Source organism: Tuber melanosporum, assembly GCF_000151645.1.
Source record: "Tuber melanosporum whole genome shotgun sequence assembly, scaffold_11, strain Mel28".
Classification (NCBI taxonomy): domain Eukaryota; kingdom Fungi; phylum Ascomycota; class Pezizomycetes; order Pezizales; family Tuberaceae; genus Tuber; species Tuber melanosporum.
In genome coordinates, this window is record NW_003298766.1 from 783,717 (window position 1) to 805,195 (window position 21,479).

Sequence of the window (21,479 nt, forward strand, 5' to 3'; positions counted from 1 at the left end):
CTCTTCCTATTTCCTTCCTTTTCTCCCCCGTTCCCTTGGCCTTTCATGTACGGTGCTGCACGATTGGTCGTAGGAACAGAGTAAAACATACTCGTATCATAGTTTCCTCCCCGAGAGAAGGATTGGGGTATGATAGCATATACTGGTAATATCATAGGGTCGGGTTCCTGTCAGGGGGGAGAGGGGGTTTGGGAGCGGGAGATGTGTGTGATGGGGAAAAGCAAATACGGTACGGTAAGGTGATCCGGAGAAACCAAGGAGATACATATCATGGCTACCGGTGGAAGGATAAACAGTGATGCAGATGATGCTCGGCATATGTAAGTGTGTAATGTTCATATTGCACCAGTATCTCGGCTCATGACGGGAGCTCTGGAGACAGGACTTCGCTACTTGTACCATATTCCTCAATCTCGGCTGAGAGAAAAGGATAGAAGGGGGGAAAAGGGGAAAAAAGAGGAGGGATTGTGGAGAGAGGCGCTGTGCCGAGGTATCGACGTGGATTTGTCACCCATTGATCGATGAGGGCAGATGGTGAGGGGGACTCAAAGGCTATGTTCCCATGCTCGAGCGCATACTCGAGTGCGAGTATAGATACAGTACCGGTACTGTGCGAGTGCTGGTATGATACATACACCACGGCACTTCGTGTTGATAACCTATCATGGATGAGTACGAGTAGGCTGGCCCGTGACACAAATGTTCCCTTGCCTTTCTCCCCGGCTTAACTTACGGCATGTCGTTGTTGCTTGCATTGTCACTCCTGGGGCTGATTCCGTGTTGGCCGGCAAACCCCTACCGGCAGTCCAACAAATTTAGCTATCATCACCTCACAAGCACCAGCACCGGCACCACCAGCACCACCACCAGCACCACCACCGCTATTACCACCACCACCACCACCACCACCGCGTAACCACCACCTCCAACCATCAGTGCCATCACCCCTCCCCTAACCTTCATCATTTTCTTTCCCGCCCGCCCGCCCCGGCGTGTCCCAATTAGTTCGTTTCTCCGACTGGGCGAATGCCTCAGCTCCGTCTTGGAAGATCTATGGGGGTTGGCGGTAGGCGGTTGGCTGGTCCCATCGGAGAGGATATAGCCGATGCTGGCAACCGAGAATTTAGGGGGAACGCCAGAGGCGAGGAGGAGAGAAGGAAGGAGGGAGCAAAATATCTTTCCCCCCCCCTCCATTTATTTTTAAATTATTTTTGCACCAGAAAACAATAATAATAATTTCATTCCTCTGGCGAGCCGGAGTGCCGACACCTCCGAGGGGGGGAGGGAGCCAGCAGGAGGCTTAACCCCCCCTCCCCCCCTACAAATCCTTTCCCTCCTTCTCCCTCCTCTCTCGTGTTGCCCGGTGGATTGGGGGAGAGGAAAAAAGGAATACATAAGAAATAATGCGAGGTCCGGCTAGAGCGCTAATTAAAAATGTATTGTTATTATTATCACCTTTTTAACGATATCTTACGGGATATAATTACAGGGCATATAGTGAGGCTGGCAAATAATGTTTTTGTACCAAAAGGCAAGAGTAAAAAGTACTCGTACTGTACTCGTACAAAGTGAGGGGATGGAACAGAAGGAAAAAAAAAAAAGGGGGGGAGATCCGGCACAAACAAGAGGCGAGGGAGAATGGAAATTTTTAGGAGTAAAACATCCCCGAGCTCAGTAGTAATACCGTGTCGTTGTGTTATGCGGAAACAATTTTTCGGACCCAGATATCACCAGGGAGAGGGAGAGGGAGAGGCAGAGGGAGAAAGCATAGTTTACCGGTAGTAGCAATAAGCAGGTAACAGGGAGTTCAGTAGCACGACTTAGGTGGGTGCAGGATATTTACGGAGGCTGTGATAGTTACACGACTCGGGTTCAGAAGGACTCTATGCTGGGCCACATGGAAGGAATGGGCCTTCGGTCGGCATGTCTGTCTGTGGGTGCTGTGCTCTGCGCTCTGCATTGTGGGCTCAGAGTTACTGCCTATCTGTCCATCGGTATGTTTGGTTGGCTGAATTGGGGAGGGTGGAGAAAGGTGAAAAGGAAGGGAAGGGAATGGAGGGATGGATGGGTGGATGGATGGCGGAGTGGGCACGGCAATGTCCTGTCGCCCTGGTGAACTCGCCCTGGTGAACTCTTCCGGAATGTGAATTGAGGCAGAACGAAAAAGCGTTCAAGCAGAGTGAGAGGGTGTGGATTAGTCCAGTGGCGGGATGTGAAGTAAGTGGCATTACAGCAAAATATGTCAGCGGGAGAGAATGGGTATGATATGAATGATTGAACGAGCGAGTGAATGGATGGATGGGAGGGAGGGAGTGCTGGTACAGTATGTGCCCTGTTTCTTCTACATATGGGAGTTGCGCCCTATGTACGTACCGATGATACCGGCACAGGGAGCCACCAAAAGATTTCAAGAAGCCAACGGGATCTGAACCCACGCATAACCTTTGCCCTTCCTTCCCCGTCCCTATTCCCTATTCTCCGCCGCTATCCTAACCTCCCCCCCATCATCCCATCCAATCCACCCCCCTCCTTCCCTTCCCTTTCCTCACCAACTCACCCAATCCTCTAGGCACGCAGTAGCAGCTTGCCGACCAAAACCGGAGGCCTCCCCCGTGTGCGTCCGCCTGACCTTAGACCGGCATCTCCGTCTCCCTTCCTTCCCTCCTCTTCCCTTCTTTCCCTCGATCCACCCCCTTCCTCCCTCCCATTCCACACTTTTCCCCTCCACCTCCACAACATTTTTCCTTCATCAACATACCTTCACTCGATAGAGCACTGTTGTTGTTACGTTGTTCAGTTTTGGCCTACCCGCGAGTACCCTACTCCGAACCTCCATCAACCACACCTGGGAATACGAGTACCGCATTGAATTTCCTCCTTGGAATCCCTTCTTTGGTCGTCATTCGCAAACAACATCCTTCAACCCTACTTTAGGCGATCTGGCCTCTGCTTGTTCCCTTGGCTGCCAATTGGGATAGTTAACTATTCGTCGATTTCGGCAACCATTGCCGTTTATTGATCAACAGTCTGGTGAGTTCGGCCCGGATGGGAGTCCGTATGATTCAATCGCCGCTTTCTCGGCCATCATCTGCATTCGCGACTGGGCACTGACGCTAGCATATTTTCGCAGTTTTCTTTTCTTTTCTTCTCTTCCCTTTCTTTCCTTTTTCTTTCTCCTTCGGAAAGCTTTCCCTGCCTACTACCTAAACTCGCAACATAGGTCCCACCACACCTGCGCGTTTCTTCATTCGGGATAATAATAATCAAACCATGCGGTCGTCTATTGCTTGCGTCCGCTGTCGGCGGTCCAAGGTAAAGTGTGTCAATGTTGGGCCGAACACAACTTGCCGCGCCTGTGAGGCCAGCAATAGAGAATGCACGTATCCGGCTCCTGTCACTAGTGGCACACCTAGGGCCGCGTCCGGTGCGACTCCCTCAAGGCCAAACACCAGCGGCTCGGGTGCGAACAAGGACCTTGCGCCAAATGTTGGTAGTGCCTCGTCACATCACGGACATACGGGTGGAGATAGACCAGAGGTTCGTTTATTCCATCGGATTCGAGGCGCTGTGGTAACTTTGACCAATATTTTTTTGATTCGATTAGGCCACGAAGAAAGCGAAGCCCAAGAAAGCAGCTCCCTCTGGGGGCGCTGCAGCTAGCGCAGCGAATTACACAGGGCCAAAAGCATGGAAAGAAGCGCTTGGTTCCCCTGTCTTGAACCAGGCCCTTTTGACCCAAGTTGTAAGTCCCATTGTTGGCCTCTGTTTTGGGGTTTTGCGCTAAATATATCGTCATTGCAGTTCGAGGCGTTTCAACTGCATCACTCGCCTACACTTCCGTTCCTTCATCCTCCCACCTTTCTCTCGCGGTTGCGTCTACCAAATTCAACACCCGCAAACACTGGACCCAGCTCTACATCACCTCCGGCACCTGATAGAGGTCATTCTCCATTGTTGATGCTGGGTCTTCTTTGCCTTGCTTCACGTCATGTATCCGCCCTCTCACAGCACTTCGCGCCGGCACTGCCCACTCCGGCAGCTGTTTCAGATTTTTACGCATCGGCGCTCAAATATCGCTTGCAGAACGATGAGGATGTCGGCCACGGTGAACTTGGCGCAACTTTCGCCACTCCCTCTTTGGAGAAGGTACAAGCTATTTCCATGCTAGTTGTGCACGAGTGGGGGATGTGCCGTGGGGCGGAAGCTTATGTTTGGCTTGGTGTGGCTATTCGGATGGCTATGGCATTGGGGCTGAGTTGGGATGACGCTCCAGAGCCAGGCTATCCGATTTCAGAGCCTGCTCTTTCTCCTGGAAATGGCGATAGAAATGAAGGTAGCCCTAATTCCAAGAGAAGGAGACTGGAAGGTGGGAAGTCTACAGGTGCCAAGGTCACCGGGAAAGAGTTTACGGATAAGGAAGTTAGAAGGAGGACGTTTTGGGCTTTGTTCATGTTGGACCGTTCGTTGGGTTCTGGTAGGTTTAGGCCGAGCGTGATCCAGCTTGCGGATGCTGCGAGGGTCCAATTGCCTTGCGAAGAGAGAGGATTCCTGTTTGGGGAGGGTGTACGAACTGGGTTTTTGACTGTCGATGGCCTGGATGAAAGGGGCGACGATAGGAACGGTGATAGCATTGGAGGGCGATGGGAGGTTGGAGATGATGAAGGAATCCTCGCAAAAGTAGTTCGCATTACAGAGATCTGGGGGAGAGTGCAGTCATGGGCTTGCGCGGCTGGAGGTAGGAGGTATATAATTCTGGGCTAATTCTCGGGCATTTTCCGGCGTACTAATGATCGATAGAAGCGAAAAATACCCACCTTGGTCTCCTAGGTCGAATTTTTACAAGCTACAGCATATGCTGGACGACTTCCACTCTTCGCTCCCCGAGCACCTTCATTTCTCACCCCAAACACTCTCTGCGCACATGTCTTCGCGCACCTCAAGCGCGTATGCCGTTATGCATATAACTCATTTTTTATGTCAGGTTGTGATGCATAGGGAGTACATCCCATTCTTGCCTCTTCGCCTCACTAGACCCCAAGGCCCGCTCGACCCGCCCTTGTTTCCAGCTGACGATCCTGAAACCGATAGGGAAGGGTTGGAGCCTGGCATGACAATAGCTATGTGGTGGGAAGAGTCTGCTAAGGAAGTATTCAGATGTGCTAGAGGGATAATGCAGATTGTCAATGGGTTGGAGGAATGGAACAGCTCTGTCGAGACGCCTGCCATCGGGTTTGCTGTCTACATGGTTGGGGTTTGTGGTGTCTATGCTTGGTCTTTCCCTTGGATGGATCAGAAGGGGTATATCACTGGGTCCATTCCCGATCCCGCTAGCAAGTCGCCTAGTCATTCTGGGGACGACGAGGATGAGAATATGGAGAGCGGTCGCGGGGCAAGGGAACCGGAAGGTTCCGGAGCAGAAGCTAGGAAGGCAATTGAATTGATCACTAAGATGAGGGAGAGATGGAAGATGGCTGAAGAGTGGTATTTGACTTTGGGGAGACTGCGAAACTATTTCAAGACAATTCGGGATGAATACGTTCGCCTTCATCGCCCTGGGAGCGACACCGAGGGAGCCGCTGGTCCAGTCGCTGGAGAATCGGCGGAAGCTGCTGTTGCCAGAAAGTTGAAGCAGGGTCTCGGAGGTGGATTTGAGGAATATCGCCGATTTGAAAAGCTATTCCATGATTTTAGTGGAATGGATGAAGGCGAACTTGCCACTAACGCTCGTGCTGGGATATCGCCTGACGTCAAACCCGGGAGTCGGGCCAACGCTTCGGAGGCGGGAGCTGACCATCCCACCACTGCTGAGATCAAAAAGGAGGTCAAACGTGAGGGAGATGTCGATGCTCTCCTTCTTGCTGTCACTGAAGGTGCCTCGGCCGAAGCTACTGGCGGTGGTGGGGGAGATAGATGGATGGCCATCAATACACCCCGTCAAACCCAACAACAGCAGGCGCAGGTGGCCCCTCAACCGCAAGCGCCCGCGCAAGGTCAGGCGGATGGTGGCTTTCTTGCATCTTTGGCAACTTTTGCAGCAGGTCAAGAACCGATGCCTCAGAATAACACCAGCCCGAGCCCGGCTGCTGCACATCTCAAGTCACAAGAACCTTCCACTATGGCTCCGCCTCCGGTGGGTGCGGTGTCGGGCCCTAGCCAAGGGCAGACACAAGCGGCTTCCTTGGGTGGTGGCGATGTTTCCCCCCCCGCGGTGCGCAGCACCATCCAGAAACAACTATCTCCACCACCAAAGCCGACGCTAGACCAACCAAAGCCGAACCCGGAACTAGTGAAGAAGCTTACTGAACACGAACAGCTCCAACGTGAGGTTGACAAGGGCGATAAATGCGGAGGGACTGAAGACGTCGCGGTGTTTGTCAATGGTCGCGGTATCACAGAATGGACACCGGGAGATAGCTGGTTGGGTGGTGATGGGATGTGGGAGAAGTAGTCAGGGCTTGGCCGTTCGGTGGCCCTGGGGTTGGTATGACACTATTTGCGATCATGGCCTTGGTGCTCTGGTTTTTGGGGTTTTCATTTCGGTTGGGATTAATTTAGTTCTTTTTTTCCCCTCTCTTTTTTGGCGGCTGCGGGAATAATCCATTTCTTTATTTTTTCATTCATGTTTGGCTTTGTATAAAAGAAAACCCCGGGGACCCTTCTTTTCTTCCCTCCCTGGTCTTCACTTCTCCCCTCTTCGCTTCATCTAACACATTTTCGTTGGGCTTAGGGCATTCATGGCTGGTGAAATAAAAAAACGGGTATTAGTGGGATTTTGCTTCTTTTTTTCATAATTTCGATTCGTCCCTTTTTTTTTTTTTTTTTTTTTTTTAGCTTACCAATTGTACTTGTATGACCAATGTTTTTTTTGCTTCGTTTTGTTTTCCCTGCGGTTTGAACCTTTCCTGAGCTCTACATTCTCACATACAGATATTCCGAGAACCGGACTCCAAAAAAAAGGAAGTGAGGGTCTCTCTGTTTTTTTGTTTTTGTTTGTCTTGTCATGCCGAGTTCTTAAAAAAAAATTTTCCTTACTTTCAGGTTCAGTCAGCTAGTTAGTGGTGGTTAGGTTCGCTCTGTATGGGTAAGCTAGATGGAATATATCATAGATGGTTCACGATACTCTCACTTTCTCTCTTTCTCGTGAGCCAGCCAGTCAACCAACCAAACCAACACGCCGACCAAACGTACCGGTACAGGAGGGTCCCACCTTCCCCGGAGCCTTCCGGACCCCGGGATGTGGGGGAAAGCGACAAACAGGATAAAAACCCATACAGCCAAGATCGGCAATGTGGGGAAGTCAAAAAAAAAAAAAAAAAAAAATCTCGATCGGTACTTGTAACCTAAGTACGGTACGGTAGCTGTGTTGTGTCTTTTTCTTTTTTCTTTTTCATTCTCGGATGCTTTGTTCCGGTCGGGATTGCGCCATTGGGCGGTTAGTGCGGTAGGGTAGGGGGATCTTGTGGGGGTTGGGTTTGAGTGGCTGGAGGGCGAGTGATGGGGGCACTGTACTGTACTCAGTAGTCTACTTGTAGAGTATCATATGATACCGGTATTTCTTACTCGGTTCAGGTTTGGGGCCTGTGCAGGTTATGATATTGCATGATACACGTAAATTAGGCCGAATCGGAGGATCGTTATGATAATATTTACGATAACTTTTTGTTTCCGGCGAGTGAGCGTAAACACGGTATTCTGTCATACTGTGCGAGTAGTCGGTTGGCTTCGTTGCGGCTACGATATCGTGGATAGGGCTGACGGTTTGTTCCGCATCGATTGTGGGGCTTGGAGGCGTGAGGTCGTGTATATATCATATCGTACTGGCATGAACGAATGAATGGGCGTAACTCGGCTTGAGCGGTCTCGAGCCTCTCGTGAATCAGCATCGGAGTTTTTTTACGTCTCACTCCCCGATTATTGGGGCATATCAAGGGGATATATGTATCACGAAGTTGATGGCTAGGTAGGTTCCTGCCGTCGCGGGGAGCTTCTCCGCATTTCGCAAGTTAAGTTCTTTCTCTACAGTTCGTGGAAGGTTTGTATTTTGTTCTCTGGGGTGGGTGAGTGGTGGTCGACTATATTTCTCTCCGGAGAGTGGTGGTTGGTCTGAGCTCGTGAGGAATTCCCTTGGATATGGGTGAGCTCGATCGAACGTCCGGGGAGGTTCGGGGTTTGGGGAAGGGGTGATCTGATGCATCCTTGTTAAACGTCCTGAACAAGCACTTTCGATATGACGGGATATAAGTTACTTGCAAGTATGCGCGCCAACAGTGGCGCTTGGGGGTAGAGCTTCATTCAATGTCCAGGTACTGTACTGTACAGTACTGTACCGTGGTACATCTACTCGCAATCACTTGGCAGGACCCTTGAATATGGTGGTATACTGTAGTTACAATAACGCCCTATATCACGAAAGAACTCCACCAACGGGAATTAGCCGTACTAATACTCGAGTAGTATAATGCTATGGAGAGGCTGGTAATCAATAGCTACGAGCAGAGTGCAAGTCAAACGGGCAAACATCGGGGGGGGGGGCAATTCGGATAGGGCGAGGACGTTAAGTTAGTTACTCTTGGCGTGGAGCTATTACAAAAGGTGAGATGAACCCATCCACTTCTTATCTCCAGGGAGCACAGGTGCTTTTCACAACCTTACCAAAATACTGTACCCCCCCGATTTAATTTTTTAGTTATTTCCCAAGCTTTAGTTGATGGGGTGGGGGGATCCATGTGTACGAGTACTGGAAAATAGTCTTTGCCGCTCGAACCTTACCACTTGAAGTTTAGCTTTCTGGAATTTACCGCTCAGCAGTGTGGGTAAGGGAAAAGCATAGCACATAAAATTACCCCCTAAGGAAGGAGAGTTGTTATCAACTCTACCCTTGTAGCCTACCGCAACAGTGATTGACTCACCGCTCATGGGTAACTTATAGTAACTTATTTACCGCTACGGGAAGTTTGACACTCGAATTCAGCTTACAATAGACGGGGATAAATAGTAGGGGGGGGCGGGTGCATGGCGAACGATGCATCAAGAATCTGGTGGCAAAACACCAAATCTGGTAGGGCCATCATAAATTTACCCCTCCTGTTCGTTCTCTTCCCTACTCGTACTATGTTGACTATTGCAGGTTTCATGCAGTCAAGGGGATAACTGAGTATCTGTTAACGATACTCCAATAATGCCAGGTTTATTTGTTCGTTTCCGTTCCCTCCTGTTTTCGCTCCGCCGGTTAGGCAGAGTAGCATTTACGCGCTTCCCCGTTCATTCTTTGCCCGTGTATCGTGGTGTCAGACGTCTTTACAGGGGACATGTGACTCGAGTGATAATTCAACGAACTCCAGCGCGTAAACTTCACCTCTGTGGTATCATGTCAGCTCAAGTGCTGGTTTTCTTTTCATCCAGAGATGCTGAGCTTCCCTTTTGCCGATCATTGTCACAGGCCACACGTTGGGATGTCCATTTTTAGTGGCTGACAATCCCTTCCCATCCCTCAGCTCGGGCCTGGATGAGATTCAATGCATAGGTGAGGAATTGGACACTGCGCTGTCGCTCGCTCGCTCGGCCGTAGGGTCGTGGGTTGGCTGAGTTGGGTGGGTTGGATCATATACTTGCGATGAGGGTGAGAACTTGCACTGCGCTCTTAAAATGTACCGGCAAGCTGAAGGTATGAATGAAACAGCCGGTGCTGCAGTATCATTTAAAGGTCGGGGATGGCGGATGGATTCGTGGTGTCTGGAATGTGTAGCCGCCTCTTCTCCAGGCTTTAGAGTTGCCGGTGATGTAGTAGAGGCTTGGATCTCAAAGTTCTTTGACAGCTTACTGTGCAAGTATCGTACTGGTACAATTTTCCCATAAGGGGTAGGTCAACACGCCCCGTAGTAGATAGAGCCGCTACGGGTTGCGCGGCCTTTTGACTGCCTTTCGTTCATTTGCTTCACCTCTCCAAGGATTACCATTTCCGGTATGATATCTGGGAGCTCGCACCGAGTGTAGAATATATCCTCCCACGCTTCAAGAGCTTCGCTCCGAGATGCTCTCTTGTCGGTATCATATATCAACCATTGTGCTTTTAAATCTCCACAAAACTGTAGCCTAACGATGTTCTAATGCCTTGCCTAGTTGCCCCCCGGGTATGGAGGGGGCGGGGGATATTCCTCGCTTGTCTCCTCCCCGCTCAATCGTATATGTTCTACTACTACTCAAACTTCTTTGCGAACCTCAAAATATCATGATATTGTCGTACGTATTCAATTCCTGTACTAGTATAACTACCTTCCCGTGGGCCCTCTCACACAAATCGGCCGCGATGTGATTGTGGCCGTGGTACAACTTGAGGTGGATGTTTTCACACGAAATGGATATGGTACTGAACGGAAATGATGCGGATGGCTCTTGGGTGTGCTGAGATTGAGACCAGCGGATATTGTTGGTATAGCAGTTATGGTGGGGGTATATTCGAAGAGAAATGAGGATGATGAGAACGACTTTAGCGTGGTTCAGAAAGCAAACACGAACGAGATACTATACAGTTACATGGGTTATAAAGACAACATTACGAGTCCAAAATTCTCCCGGAGAGGCCGTCCCTCCATTTCACTGCCGGTATTACAAGAATACTAGCGGTGAAACCATTTCCATCCTATCATGGCAGTATCAAGCACTAGCAATTGGCCTTGTTAGGGAATTCGCCGAAAGGAAAAAAAAAAAAAAAAAAAAAAAAACCTTCTCGCCGACCACGGCACATTCACCGATGTTCGGGACCCTTACTCACTGGAGCGTGCCGCACGTCACTTGGATATTCCCAAAATATGTCACGGTACCCGGAGGCTCTCATAAGAAGACTTTTGAAATAATAACTTTTTTCCAATTTTTCTTCCCCTCCACCTCGTTCCCTGCAATGCGCAGCGTGTTGGCATTACGGGAGAGGCACATTTGGGGATTTCAGATTTCTGCCAGTCTTCCGCTTCCCCCAGATCCCTGGCTGCGCTCGACGCCGGGCAGGGGAACACACATACTTGTAACGATGATACCAGCAGTTTTCTGGGGGCTGACAGCGGCTTTCGCGCGCTCTGGTGGTCAGGGCGTGTACTTGTATTACGATTTGTGCTCCGCCTCGTTCCCCGTTTTATTTAGTATTCGGGTTGGAGGTTCGGTGAGCAGTGTTGGCAGGGACGGGTGGTCATCCCCGGAGCCTGGCTTGACCCGGGATCCGTGTTGGAAGGTGACGGGGATCAGTCATGACTGATCATGGGGATAGGTGAGCTAGGGTTGTGGCGAGGATTACCGGTAGGGTTGGAATTATTTTACTGTATGATGATACAGCATAAACTGAGAACAATTATCACAGGATGGGCACAATCGATACTCCACCGACTCGATCACTTACTTCTTCACTCTTTCGCCCTTTTTAATCTTTTGTTTACTCATTTATTTATCAACTTCTTCCTCCTTGGGGCCCTGTTCGGCACTTATGAGTAAAGATATATCGCGATATTGTCTGAAATAACGCATTTCTATATACCCAGAGCAAGCTAGCTCTGACGGAGGGGTTGGTATTACCGGTATAGCTAGATAGCAGATGCTCCTCCACCGATTCTGTGCGGAGGAAAAGAGCAGCTGGAGGCCTAAGCGTTGTTAACAAGGAGAACTGTGATGTTGCGAAATATTTCACTCTTGTCCCACGACATCTCACAATAGACTGTGGCCATTCCTTACAGGATACTACTTAACCGGTGGGCGTTGTGTTTCTTTTTCTTTTGCGTATCATATAATAAGCAGAAGAGCATCTACTATATGAATATGACATTAATTTCCTCCCTGGAGCTAATCCAGCCCGGGGCACCGGGAGATACGCTGCTTCCAAAAACACCGCGACATATCCTCACCGGTAGTGGCGAACAACGCCTGAATCTATAAACTTATGAAAGCAGCTTCCTATCTTTGATCTCTCATTGGGATACCAAGCCTTCTTCCTGACCGCCCATCGCTGACCATGGCCAGGTTCATGGTTGGCACTCGGCACCGACGGGTCCTACAAGCACTGTCGGTGAGTGCTCTCATGCACCTGTTTTTCTTTTTCCGGCGAGGAAATGACCATCTTGGGACAGGATCGCAGAGTGTGGGGTGCTGGATGGCGTTGTTAAGACCACTGGTTTGGGTGTTGTTGAAATACACTCCATTGCGGCAATCTTGAGATTTGCTTGCGGTTTCTTCTTCCGGGGAGAGCGGTTCTGAGGGCTTACACCACTGGGGACCGCAAAGATAGTTTACTGGCCTTCGACAATATCCGGGCTGAGTTTCTTGGAAATGCTTTAGCGGCCTTGCCAATTCTCATGGTTTGGGCGACACTCTTTGTATACGTAAATTGGAGGAGCACAGTGGTCATCTTCAAGTGTGGGGGTTTTACAGCAGTGTTAGAGAGTGATGTTGGGTAGCCAGTCCCATCGGAGACCCAGATCACCTAGGGTGCGCAGTTGGAGATTGTCCGGCTTGATGCTCGAAGGGCGGGGGGATCCCTGAGGATTATGAGATGGAGAGTGCCTTAGCCTGCGAAATGGTGACGCCTGGTGGGGTCCATTCAGAGCTGTCAATAACTCTGCCTTGGCCGCGGAAGGCGCGAGTCTCGTCTGGCGTACTGTTGTGGAAATAGGGCCCCGGGGATGCTCCAAGTGGGCCTTTCCAGTGCAAGGGGGTGAGCATTTACTGTCCTGTTCACACGGCTTCTGGGCGAATGGGCGATCTTGGCTCTATCAGATTTTCTAGCAAACGTTGCAGATGTCGCTACCCCATACGAGACGGATTTCTTCGGCTTCAGGTGCTGCTGCAATATGGGCTAGTATCGGAGCGCGGGCAGTGTTGGGGAGATAGGGAGCAGGGAGTGGGGTCCAAGGACTTTGGATATATCCCTGACACCGATAGACCCGCCGTGTCTACAGCCTACGCTCAACTGATCTGGTTTGAACGGACACTACACAACCTTGACCATCGAACCCTCAATCCCACTGAGGCCACCGGTAAGCCCGCACCTCCAACAAATCTGATCCTGGGCCCGGTCTCTGACTCTTTGGACGCTTCATCGACGTCTAATCCAGAGGAAGGGTTCCTGGCGGGCTCCTTACGGTTCGGAATCCTAGCTCTAGTGGGCCTCCTCGTTAGAGCCAGGGAGGTAATGGCCGGCAAAAGTCGTATATTTGGGTTGTCAGCAAAGTGGAATGCAAGCTCAAAGGGAGCCACAATACTCCCTAGCGCAGGCTCGGTCGTGTCAACAGCGGGTGAACCAGATTGCCGTGCTGACGGTACTGGCTGAGAGGAGATCAAATTCGCTTAATTCAGGGTCGATGTCAATGTTGCAGTCCCGGATCTGGTCAATCCGTATGGCACAACCGGTGCACCCAAAACCGTTAGGACCCTGGAGCCCAGGTCTTCGTTCTCACCACCCTAATTTGTATAGGAGCACCTGTCTGGGGTGTCCAAAGAGGAGGGTTCTTCTTTGGTTAAAGCGAAGGGATGAGGTTTTATCAGGGGCTGCATAGGAAAAATAGTGAAAACTCGGATGTACCGTACAGACAGGGATTTCGATAACGGTGACAGTATGGAAGACGTCTGCTACGACGGCGTTGGAAATGCTGATAGGAATATTGACATGGGTGACAGATGTTTTGAAGACTCGGGGTATGCCGATGATGGTCTCAACATGGAAGATGGCTGCTACGCCCCCCCGGATATTTCGACAAAAAAAATCATGTTGAAATAGAATGCGGTTACTAAAAAAGCTAGGGATGCGGAGATGGGTGGTTGTACTTTTGGATTACTATAGGGTGCTAGGTGAGGATGATGGAATGAGTGACCACGGGGATATCACTATGGAAGAATGAATTACATCACATGGAGACATGGGCAAAAGAGATGAAACGGTAGCTGGAATGAGAGTAGTTGGAGAAATGGTGCCCTGAAAATCCTTAATCCAGTTCCTATGATCACGGGGAGGGGGGCCTCTTGTGTCCGCTGATATACACATGCTATACTCCGGGGGAGAGAGAGAGAACGAGACATATAGATATCAACTTTCAAGCATAATTCGATTTCACCAGCTAGCCAGCCTAAAGCTTAAATTCGAGAGAATTAAAGCACTGTATCACCTCTAATCTCTTGTCAATCCTAGAATCATCATCCCGCGATAGTTTCTAGTTTTCCAGGCTAACAGAATTGCGAATAACCAATTAACGGGATCCGACAACAGTTAGCAAGCTCAGGCTTTTACCGAGTGGGGGAAAAACACTACTGCGGTATGATAATCCTTCTTGAAGGTTTTTGTTTCAGGACACGGAGATTAGGGGGGGGGGGGGGGGGAAAAAAAGGAAAATCAAAACCCCAATTTTATACAGTAAATCTTTTATCCCCCGAAAGAAAGGGGAGGGGGGGACTGAACCCCCTAATGGGAACCCCAGGAAAAAAAATAAAATTTTATAAAAAACCCCATATCAATGGTATCCCCCTAGCCAACCCATCCCCCCCCCATTTTAACTCCCAAAATCTAAACTTGGAAAAAAAATTATTTATTTAACGGTTGGGGGGGGGGGGGGGGGGGGGGTTTTTTCCAACTTAGGAAATTAAAAGGATTCCGAGATTTTTCCTTTTTTGGAATTTACGGGAATATTCAATCCAAGATTTTAAAATCCCGGGGTTTTCAAAAGTAAGGGGGGGCCTTTAATTACTTTCCGGGGGGGGGAAAAAATTTTCGGGGGATTGAGCTCTTTTGTGGAAACCCGAAATTTTTTTTTAAAAAAGTTTTATTTCCCAAGTTTTTAGGATTAGGTGAAACGGGGGCAGAGGAAAAATTTCCCGGGGCCTGTCCAGGGGGATATGTTTCCCCAGGAAAAAGTTTTTCCTCCTTCTTCCCAATCTTTTCCGGGGCGCCCCGGCCCCCCCCCCCCCCCCCCTACCACCATGTTTCGACTCGTCAAATGTTGGGACACTGTTGTGATGGCAATCGACTCGACGAATTGACTAATGGGATATTGTAGCCACATGGTTGCTTTGAATTACGAATTTGGAAGAAGGAGTTTCAGTTTTCGGATGAGCAGTAACTAAGAAATTGAGGAGTGAGGGTTTTTTTATTGCCAATTTTTGATGTGAGAAACTGTTCAATCCCCGAGGATTTTTTTGTCCACATGCTGTGCGGGGGATAACAAAGGGGAGTAGACCACCCTTTATCCTTCATGTATTGATCGTACAGATCCTTTCCAATGTGTGATATCATACTTCTTCTAACACATCAGATGGTTCATCGCTTTCCACTGTGGCAAAGCTCCCATTGAAATGTAATTGCCTGTTCTCTTGATTTCCTGCCGAGTGAGGGATCGTATGTCCTTGGTGGACTCGCCGCGAGATGTTTTGCCTTTTGATTTTTTTAGAATCTGATTATTTCCACTGGCAACTATTGTGGTTCAGTCTCGTAACCCAACCAAGTACTGTACAATACTTGAGACAATTGCACGAGTGATTTTTCATGATAACACATTACCCGTTTACGGAGTGGCTGAGTCCTGATGGATAAGTTATGATACTTGGCAAGTTCACGTGCGATACCCCCCCCTTTTCCACGAATCGCGTAAATGCCGGATGGAGGGAAGTCCAATTGGGAAAGGAATCACGTTTTGAGAACCTCCCGCTGCTAAGAATCACAAGGACGCAAGAGGGGTGTTTCGAATGATGAGATTCCAAGACAGATTTGGCACCAGCTTCAGCAGCGCTGCCGCGACTACCACATCCCAGCCCGGATGGAAAACTTGATATCTGATGGGGCCCTTGGGCGATCGATAGAGGTGGATTAGAAGTGTGTATAGATCGGTGCGGTCTTTATCGGTTCTCACCTCTAACTACATGAGATGCGATGCCCATTTCCACGGATATCCAGGTGCAGCGACAGACAGACAGACAAGAGCTCTTTCCATATCCACTCCGAGCGACAGCAACAGCACTCCCGCGCACTTTCCGGTTACGGAAGTGGTCCCGAATCCACCCGTTTATCCGTCCATCCGTCAAACATGCAGCACGAGATAAAAAAAAAAAAACACTTTACAGGAGAAGGTCATTAATCATGATACGTTGACCCCTCCCACACGATTTCTTACATCCCTTCTGATCCTCCCATCGGTCTTTTGTTGGTTTCTTTTTGCTCGTGGTCAGGATCGATCGGGTGACGATGCTGTCATACCTGATCACTCGGGTGGGGCTTGAAGGTATTGCCCCGGGCAGCGCACACATACGCGGGGGAGCGGGAGATGGGAGGTGGTATGATATGAGAGGTGTATGGAGGGGTATCGGTTGAGTGGAGAGAGAGAAAGAGAGAGAGAGAGAGAGAGAGAATTCCTTGCTTGATTGTCGGTCGATAGATGCACCTGAGACTGTCTTGCATAGGAATCAGGAGCGTCTATATATATCTATCTGACTCCTGTCCTTTCCTAGATCCTGACGTCCCGAGTGGTCACGGTAGGTACGTGGCTAGAACACGTCGGTACTTTCCACCGCATTGAAGCAATCCTTCCGACAGATATTTTATACCAGCTTGTAATTGTTTCATGCCAGACCCTTCATCGGGAAAAATAGTGCAAGTTTGCAGCGCGATCGACGGGGATTGTTTGAAAGTTGACAGCTTCACAGCCCGATCCACTTATTTTTGGACAAGAGAGTAAACTTCAAAGAGGTATCGTATCATAAATTCGGATTTTTTTTCTTTCTTCTTCTTTCAATCCTTGTTTATCTTTTTTCTTCTTCCGCTCCCCCGCCCGTGGGGCGATAGATAGTTAGATAGAGGGACCATGTCCTATGTACTCGAGTACGAGTACATGACCTAGATCAAGTTCAACCACCTCGAAACTGACCATCTTTTTTTCCCTGCCGCTTTACCGAGAAAGGCTAAGGTTTCCAGTCCCCTGGCTTCACCCCCACACCCCATAGGGTAGGATCTGTTGTTAACTTCCTGCCCTACCGGTACTTGATAGATCCCTTGACTGTCTGTGACTTACCGGTATTGTGAGATCTATAGTCTCCTGCTAATTATAGGAGCTTATTGGTTCTTGGCGTCTTGACCACTGCCGCGAGCTGGATATCTCACGTAGTGAGATGTTATCACCGTGGGAAACTGATACTTATCCTTGCTTGAAGGTGGATTTGGGACCTTTCGACTGAGTTTATGAACAGCGATATTGCATTGAACGAATTATGGGCGGTAGACACATGTTTTCGGGAAGGGGGCTGAGTTGACGGAAAAATCCCTCCGTGGTGCAACAGGAATAACGATAACTGGGAATATCGGTGGTGATGCAGGAGGGGTAGAGCTTAAGTTAGCTGTGAGAAGAAGGGTAGGATTTGGGTGGAGCTATGATTGTAGATCTGTGGCCGGAGAGCGCATCGCGGGGTAGAGACCATGACGCACTTCATCTATGGCTTGTAATAAACCTTCGTTCACAACTCGCCACAACTCGCACATCCCCAGCGAGTTGACCCAGTCCCTACAGAATACAGACTCTATCGTGGTTTCGTTTTCCAGCTTGAACGGCCGCAGGTGAGATAATTCCATCACCAATAATCAAGAAAGGTCGAGATCCCATTGTGTACTCTTCCATCCTCGTCACCAACCTCACGAATTCAACCGCTGGGAGCATCCCCCCCCCTCCCCCTTCATGCCTTATTACTTGCGTGTAATTAATGTTGCATGTGGAATCGCCGTCGTTTGCACGGTACTGTATCATACTCGTGTATCACTTGAGCTGTCCAGACGTTCCGGTCCGAATTGGAATGTGTAGCACTGGTTTATTTGGGTGAATGGGAGTACAGTACTATAAATCTATGCGGACCGGGTCGTTTTCATCGTGGCCCATACTGAGCGGTACGGATTTCGCGGTGTTCTGAGCACTGGGTTGCACCTTCCGGCTTCTTTTTGGACGACAAGGTTTTTTTTTTCCTGTTATAACGATTACTCAAATAGGCTAGTGTTACACGTTTCATTCGGACAGGAACGAACGTTTCGACAGCTTTTTTACGGGGTAGTAGTCTAAAGTACAGTAATCGAGCACGGTAGGTATCTGTGTCGCAGCCTCCTTGTGGTCAACATGGCAGCGAATTTGGAAACGTCACTCTTAGCACGGGGTTTTCAAGTTGGTCCCATGCTGCTTGAGGTGCTATTAGAAGGTCTATCATCTTGTCTACAGGTATTTCCTAGGAAGGCGGCCGTGACTAACGGGATTTACGGTATCATACCAGGGGACTCAATATGTTCAAACTAAGCGGTGGTTTGGCGTGTGGCATAGCCAAGGGTTAGGGATAAATTCAGTTGCGTCTTGTTGAATAACGTCGGCAAGGATAAATTTATGACGTAAATAGGTGTCGATGCTATGGGAATGTGAATGTTGTTACCGGTATGCAAGTTGGAGTGACTCGTCTCCAATTGGCACCATTTATTCCCTTTTTTTCTATGCGAGAGAGAAGGTGTAGAGGTTCCGCTACCTTGTGACAATCACCTATAATGTAAAAGAAATAAAATATGTTGAATCGCTAGTTTATTCAGCATCTATGTGCAAAATTATCCACCCACTGGCTATGAACATGGCCAAAAAAATGAAGGCTGTTGAAAGTTTATTGACTGGACCCAAATGCTCGCGGATCCCTCACAAAAATAACAGCCTTATCAAGGAACCCCGCAGTGATGGTAGAGTGACAAGGAAGGAAAGAAAATGATCTTGAAATATCGAGAGAGAGCTAAGGACTAGATTGGGGAAGTCTAACGCCAAAAAATCCCTACTAGTGCTGCGATGAAAACAACGGGTAAGACACTACCGAGCTCCCCTAGACCCGCCCATTGGGGCTCGATCCGGAATTTAACGAAAGCACCAGCTGCTGCGAGAACAGCGAATAAATTCCAGAAGATGGCCCAAGAGAAGCCTGCCAGAATGCATCGCTTGACGCGGATACATAGGTCCAAGAATTCAAGGATCGAATTCAAAGAGGTAGACAAAACAGCAATATCGGAAGCGGAGACAGCGACTTCGGTTGAGTCCCCAAACGAAAAACCAACATCGGCCTGGGTGAGTGCCACTGCATCGTTTGTGCCGTCGCCCAGAAACAAGACCGTGCCAGGGGAGGCTTCCTGGAGAGATTTAATCTCAGCGGATTTCTGGTCGGGCGAGCAGCCATATCTATAGTTTTGATTGGGGAAGCCGAGCTCTGTGGCAACCTTCTCAACGGCCCCCTTGTGGTCCCCTGAAAAAATATAGGCCTCTATTTTCCTGCGGCGAAGTTCCGCAATCACTGCGGGGGCTTCGGGTCGTATAGTATCTTCTAGGCCAAATATGGCCCGTAGACTGTTATCGATCGAGATAGTAAATACGCTGAGTCCTTGTTCGACGATTTCCAATACCAAAGGGTGGCTTTCGCCTCCGGTCGCGGTCCAGCTTGGCTGACCACCTCTGATGGTTCTCCTCTCAGAAATGGCCTGCAAGCCCTTCCCGATGATGGTTTCAACCTCAAGACCTGAGATTTCTTCACCGGAACCCACTTTTGCTGCTAGTGCCCGGGCAACTGGGTGTTTCTCATTTTTGCAGAGAGTTCGAACTATTTGTTCCGCATCGGCGTCAAAACCACCCCATTCTCCATTGAGGAAACACTTTGCTGTAACCACATTCAGCTTCCCAGTAGTCAAGGTTCCGGTTTTGTCAAAAACAACCTTTTTGGCGTTCCACCCTCTCTCCAGGGCCTTCGGGTTCACAAGTAACAGGCCACATTTCCTGATGCCAACTCGACTGGTGAAGACAATGACCATCGGAACAACCAGTCCGATTGCACAAGGGCAAGATACTGCAAGAGTAGCGACGGCGTAAGTGATAGCAATAACGGCACTCTTTCCCCAAGTTTCCTGGCGAGTAAGTCCGTGAACAAGAATCCAGATAAGAAACACTGTTGTTGCAACCCCAAGTATGAGAGGAGTGAGATAGAGGGCAACTTTATCTGCAATCGCCTGAATTTTTGGTTTCTCTCCACCAGCAGACCGGACCATACGCCTAATAACAGATATGGTGTTCTCGTGTGGGAGCCTTGTGAGCCGAAACCGGATGCTCCCTGTAACTACAGTGCTTCCAGCCATTACAAGACTGCCAGCCTTCATAACTGCAGGTTTGCTCTCGCCGGTCAAAAGACTCTCATCCACCTCTGCCTTACCGTCAACTACTACCCCATCTGTAGCGATTACGTCGCCCTTTTCAGCGACCAAGACATCGCCGTATTGTAGCAAATCAGGGCTTATCGTTTCTGGAGTAGCGCCTTCGACAGAAAGCATAGCCTTGGTGGTGTTTTTATCCTTTGGCGCTTCTTCTCCAACATCAACAACCCTCTTGAGCGCCCACATCCTCACTTTGGCCGTTATCCATCTTCCGGTAAGTATGAGAGTTACAAGGAGACAGCAAGTTTCAAAAAAAGGCTCAACGGGTTGGCTCTCCGGTGTCAAGCTGCCATTGCGTCCGGAGATAATTAAGATAGCTACGGAAGCAGCCCAAGCTGCACCAGTCGCCACTGTGATGAGCACGTCCATGTCGATCCTCTTACCACCCGCACCTCCTCGAACTATGGTGTCCCATGCGCTCTGGTAGATTTTGTATGCCGTACCCATCACCGCAGTTGCCAAGAAAACTTGGGTAATATACACCGAAGGACGAGGTATGTTTAGGGGAGCCCATGCAAAGATCAGCACCGGGATCGTTAACAAGGCCGCGATGACAGTTTTCCACCCCAAAATCTTCATATGAGACTTTTCTAAGTCTGCTGTCAACATCTCTTCACTTGGAATAGGAACGAGATGTGCTTCGGTTCCGTGATCTCTATCGTTTATGGCAGCGAGTAAATCTCGGATTCCAATAACGGTAGGGTCATATGCAGCTTCGAACAGATGTCTCCCTTTAGCGGTTTCGAGAAGTTTCGCTTTTGCCATCCCGTCGATGCCCTCGATAGCCCGATAGCCACCACTACTGCTGTTGATTGAGATCCAGGCTTTGGCGAGCCCAGCATCTTGCATATCTCCTGAATCCAGAATGACTACTCTGAACCCCGTGGAACGCTTCAGCTGTTCCATAATCTCGTTCTCGTGCGCAAAATCGGGAAGGAAGTTTAGATCAGCTCTACCCATTAGGAAGTTCACGTTTACACTCTCTTTCTGGACCCCGGATGTCGATTTGAGGGCATGCACGACCTTGTCCGCACAACCTGTGCACGTCATGCCAGTAACCCCAAGGGATAGAAAGCGGGGCGGGGTGTCCTCCTCCACTGTGATAGAGACCGCTGCGTTTTCGGTTTGTGTTCCGCCGTGATTATGAGAATGGGGGGAACAGCAGCTGCTTGCCGTGTATTTTTCCGGGATTTGACAACATCCCTCCGATAGGGTAAGAGAGACCTGGGATTGTGTCTTGTAGTCTGAGATTGCACTTTTGGCT

The 21,479-nt window shown here is 49.4% G+C and overlaps 3 protein-coding genes; 2 read left to right on the forward strand and 1 right to left on the reverse strand.

Moving 5' to 3' along the window:
- Nucleotides 1–1,026: 1,026 nt before the first annotated feature.
- On the forward strand, nt 1,027–1,861 carry GSTUM_00004340001 (uncharacterized protein; the record flags this gene model as incomplete). XM_002835566.2 has 1 exon in its annotated part: nt 1,027–1,861. One exon carries the CDS (start codon nt 1,027–1,029, stop codon nt 1,228–1,230), a length of 204 nt encoding a protein of 67 aa, XP_002835612.1. The 3' UTR covers nt 1,231–1,861.
- A 1,409-nt stretch (nt 1,862–3,270) lies between these two features.
- Nucleotides 3,271–6,448, forward strand: GSTUM_00004341001 (uncharacterized protein; the record flags this gene model as incomplete). The annotated part of the gene is made up of 4 exons (XM_002835567.1): nt 3,271–3,537; nt 3,605–3,742; nt 3,802–4,742; nt 4,798–6,448. The coding sequence occupies 4 exons, from the start codon at nt 3,271–3,273 to the stop codon at nt 6,446–6,448; spliced, it is 2,997 nt and encodes a 998-aa protein (XP_002835613.1).
- A 12,333-nt stretch (nt 6,449–18,781) lies between these two features.
- Nucleotides 18,782–21,265, reverse strand: GSTUM_00004342001 (uncharacterized protein; the record flags this gene model as incomplete). Its single annotated transcript, XM_002835568.1, has 1 exon — nt 18,782–21,265. The coding sequence occupies one exon, from the start codon at nt 21,263–21,265 to the stop codon at nt 18,782–18,784; it is 2,484 nt and encodes an 827-aa protein (XP_002835614.1).
- Nucleotides 21,266–21,479: the final 214 nt, after the last annotated feature.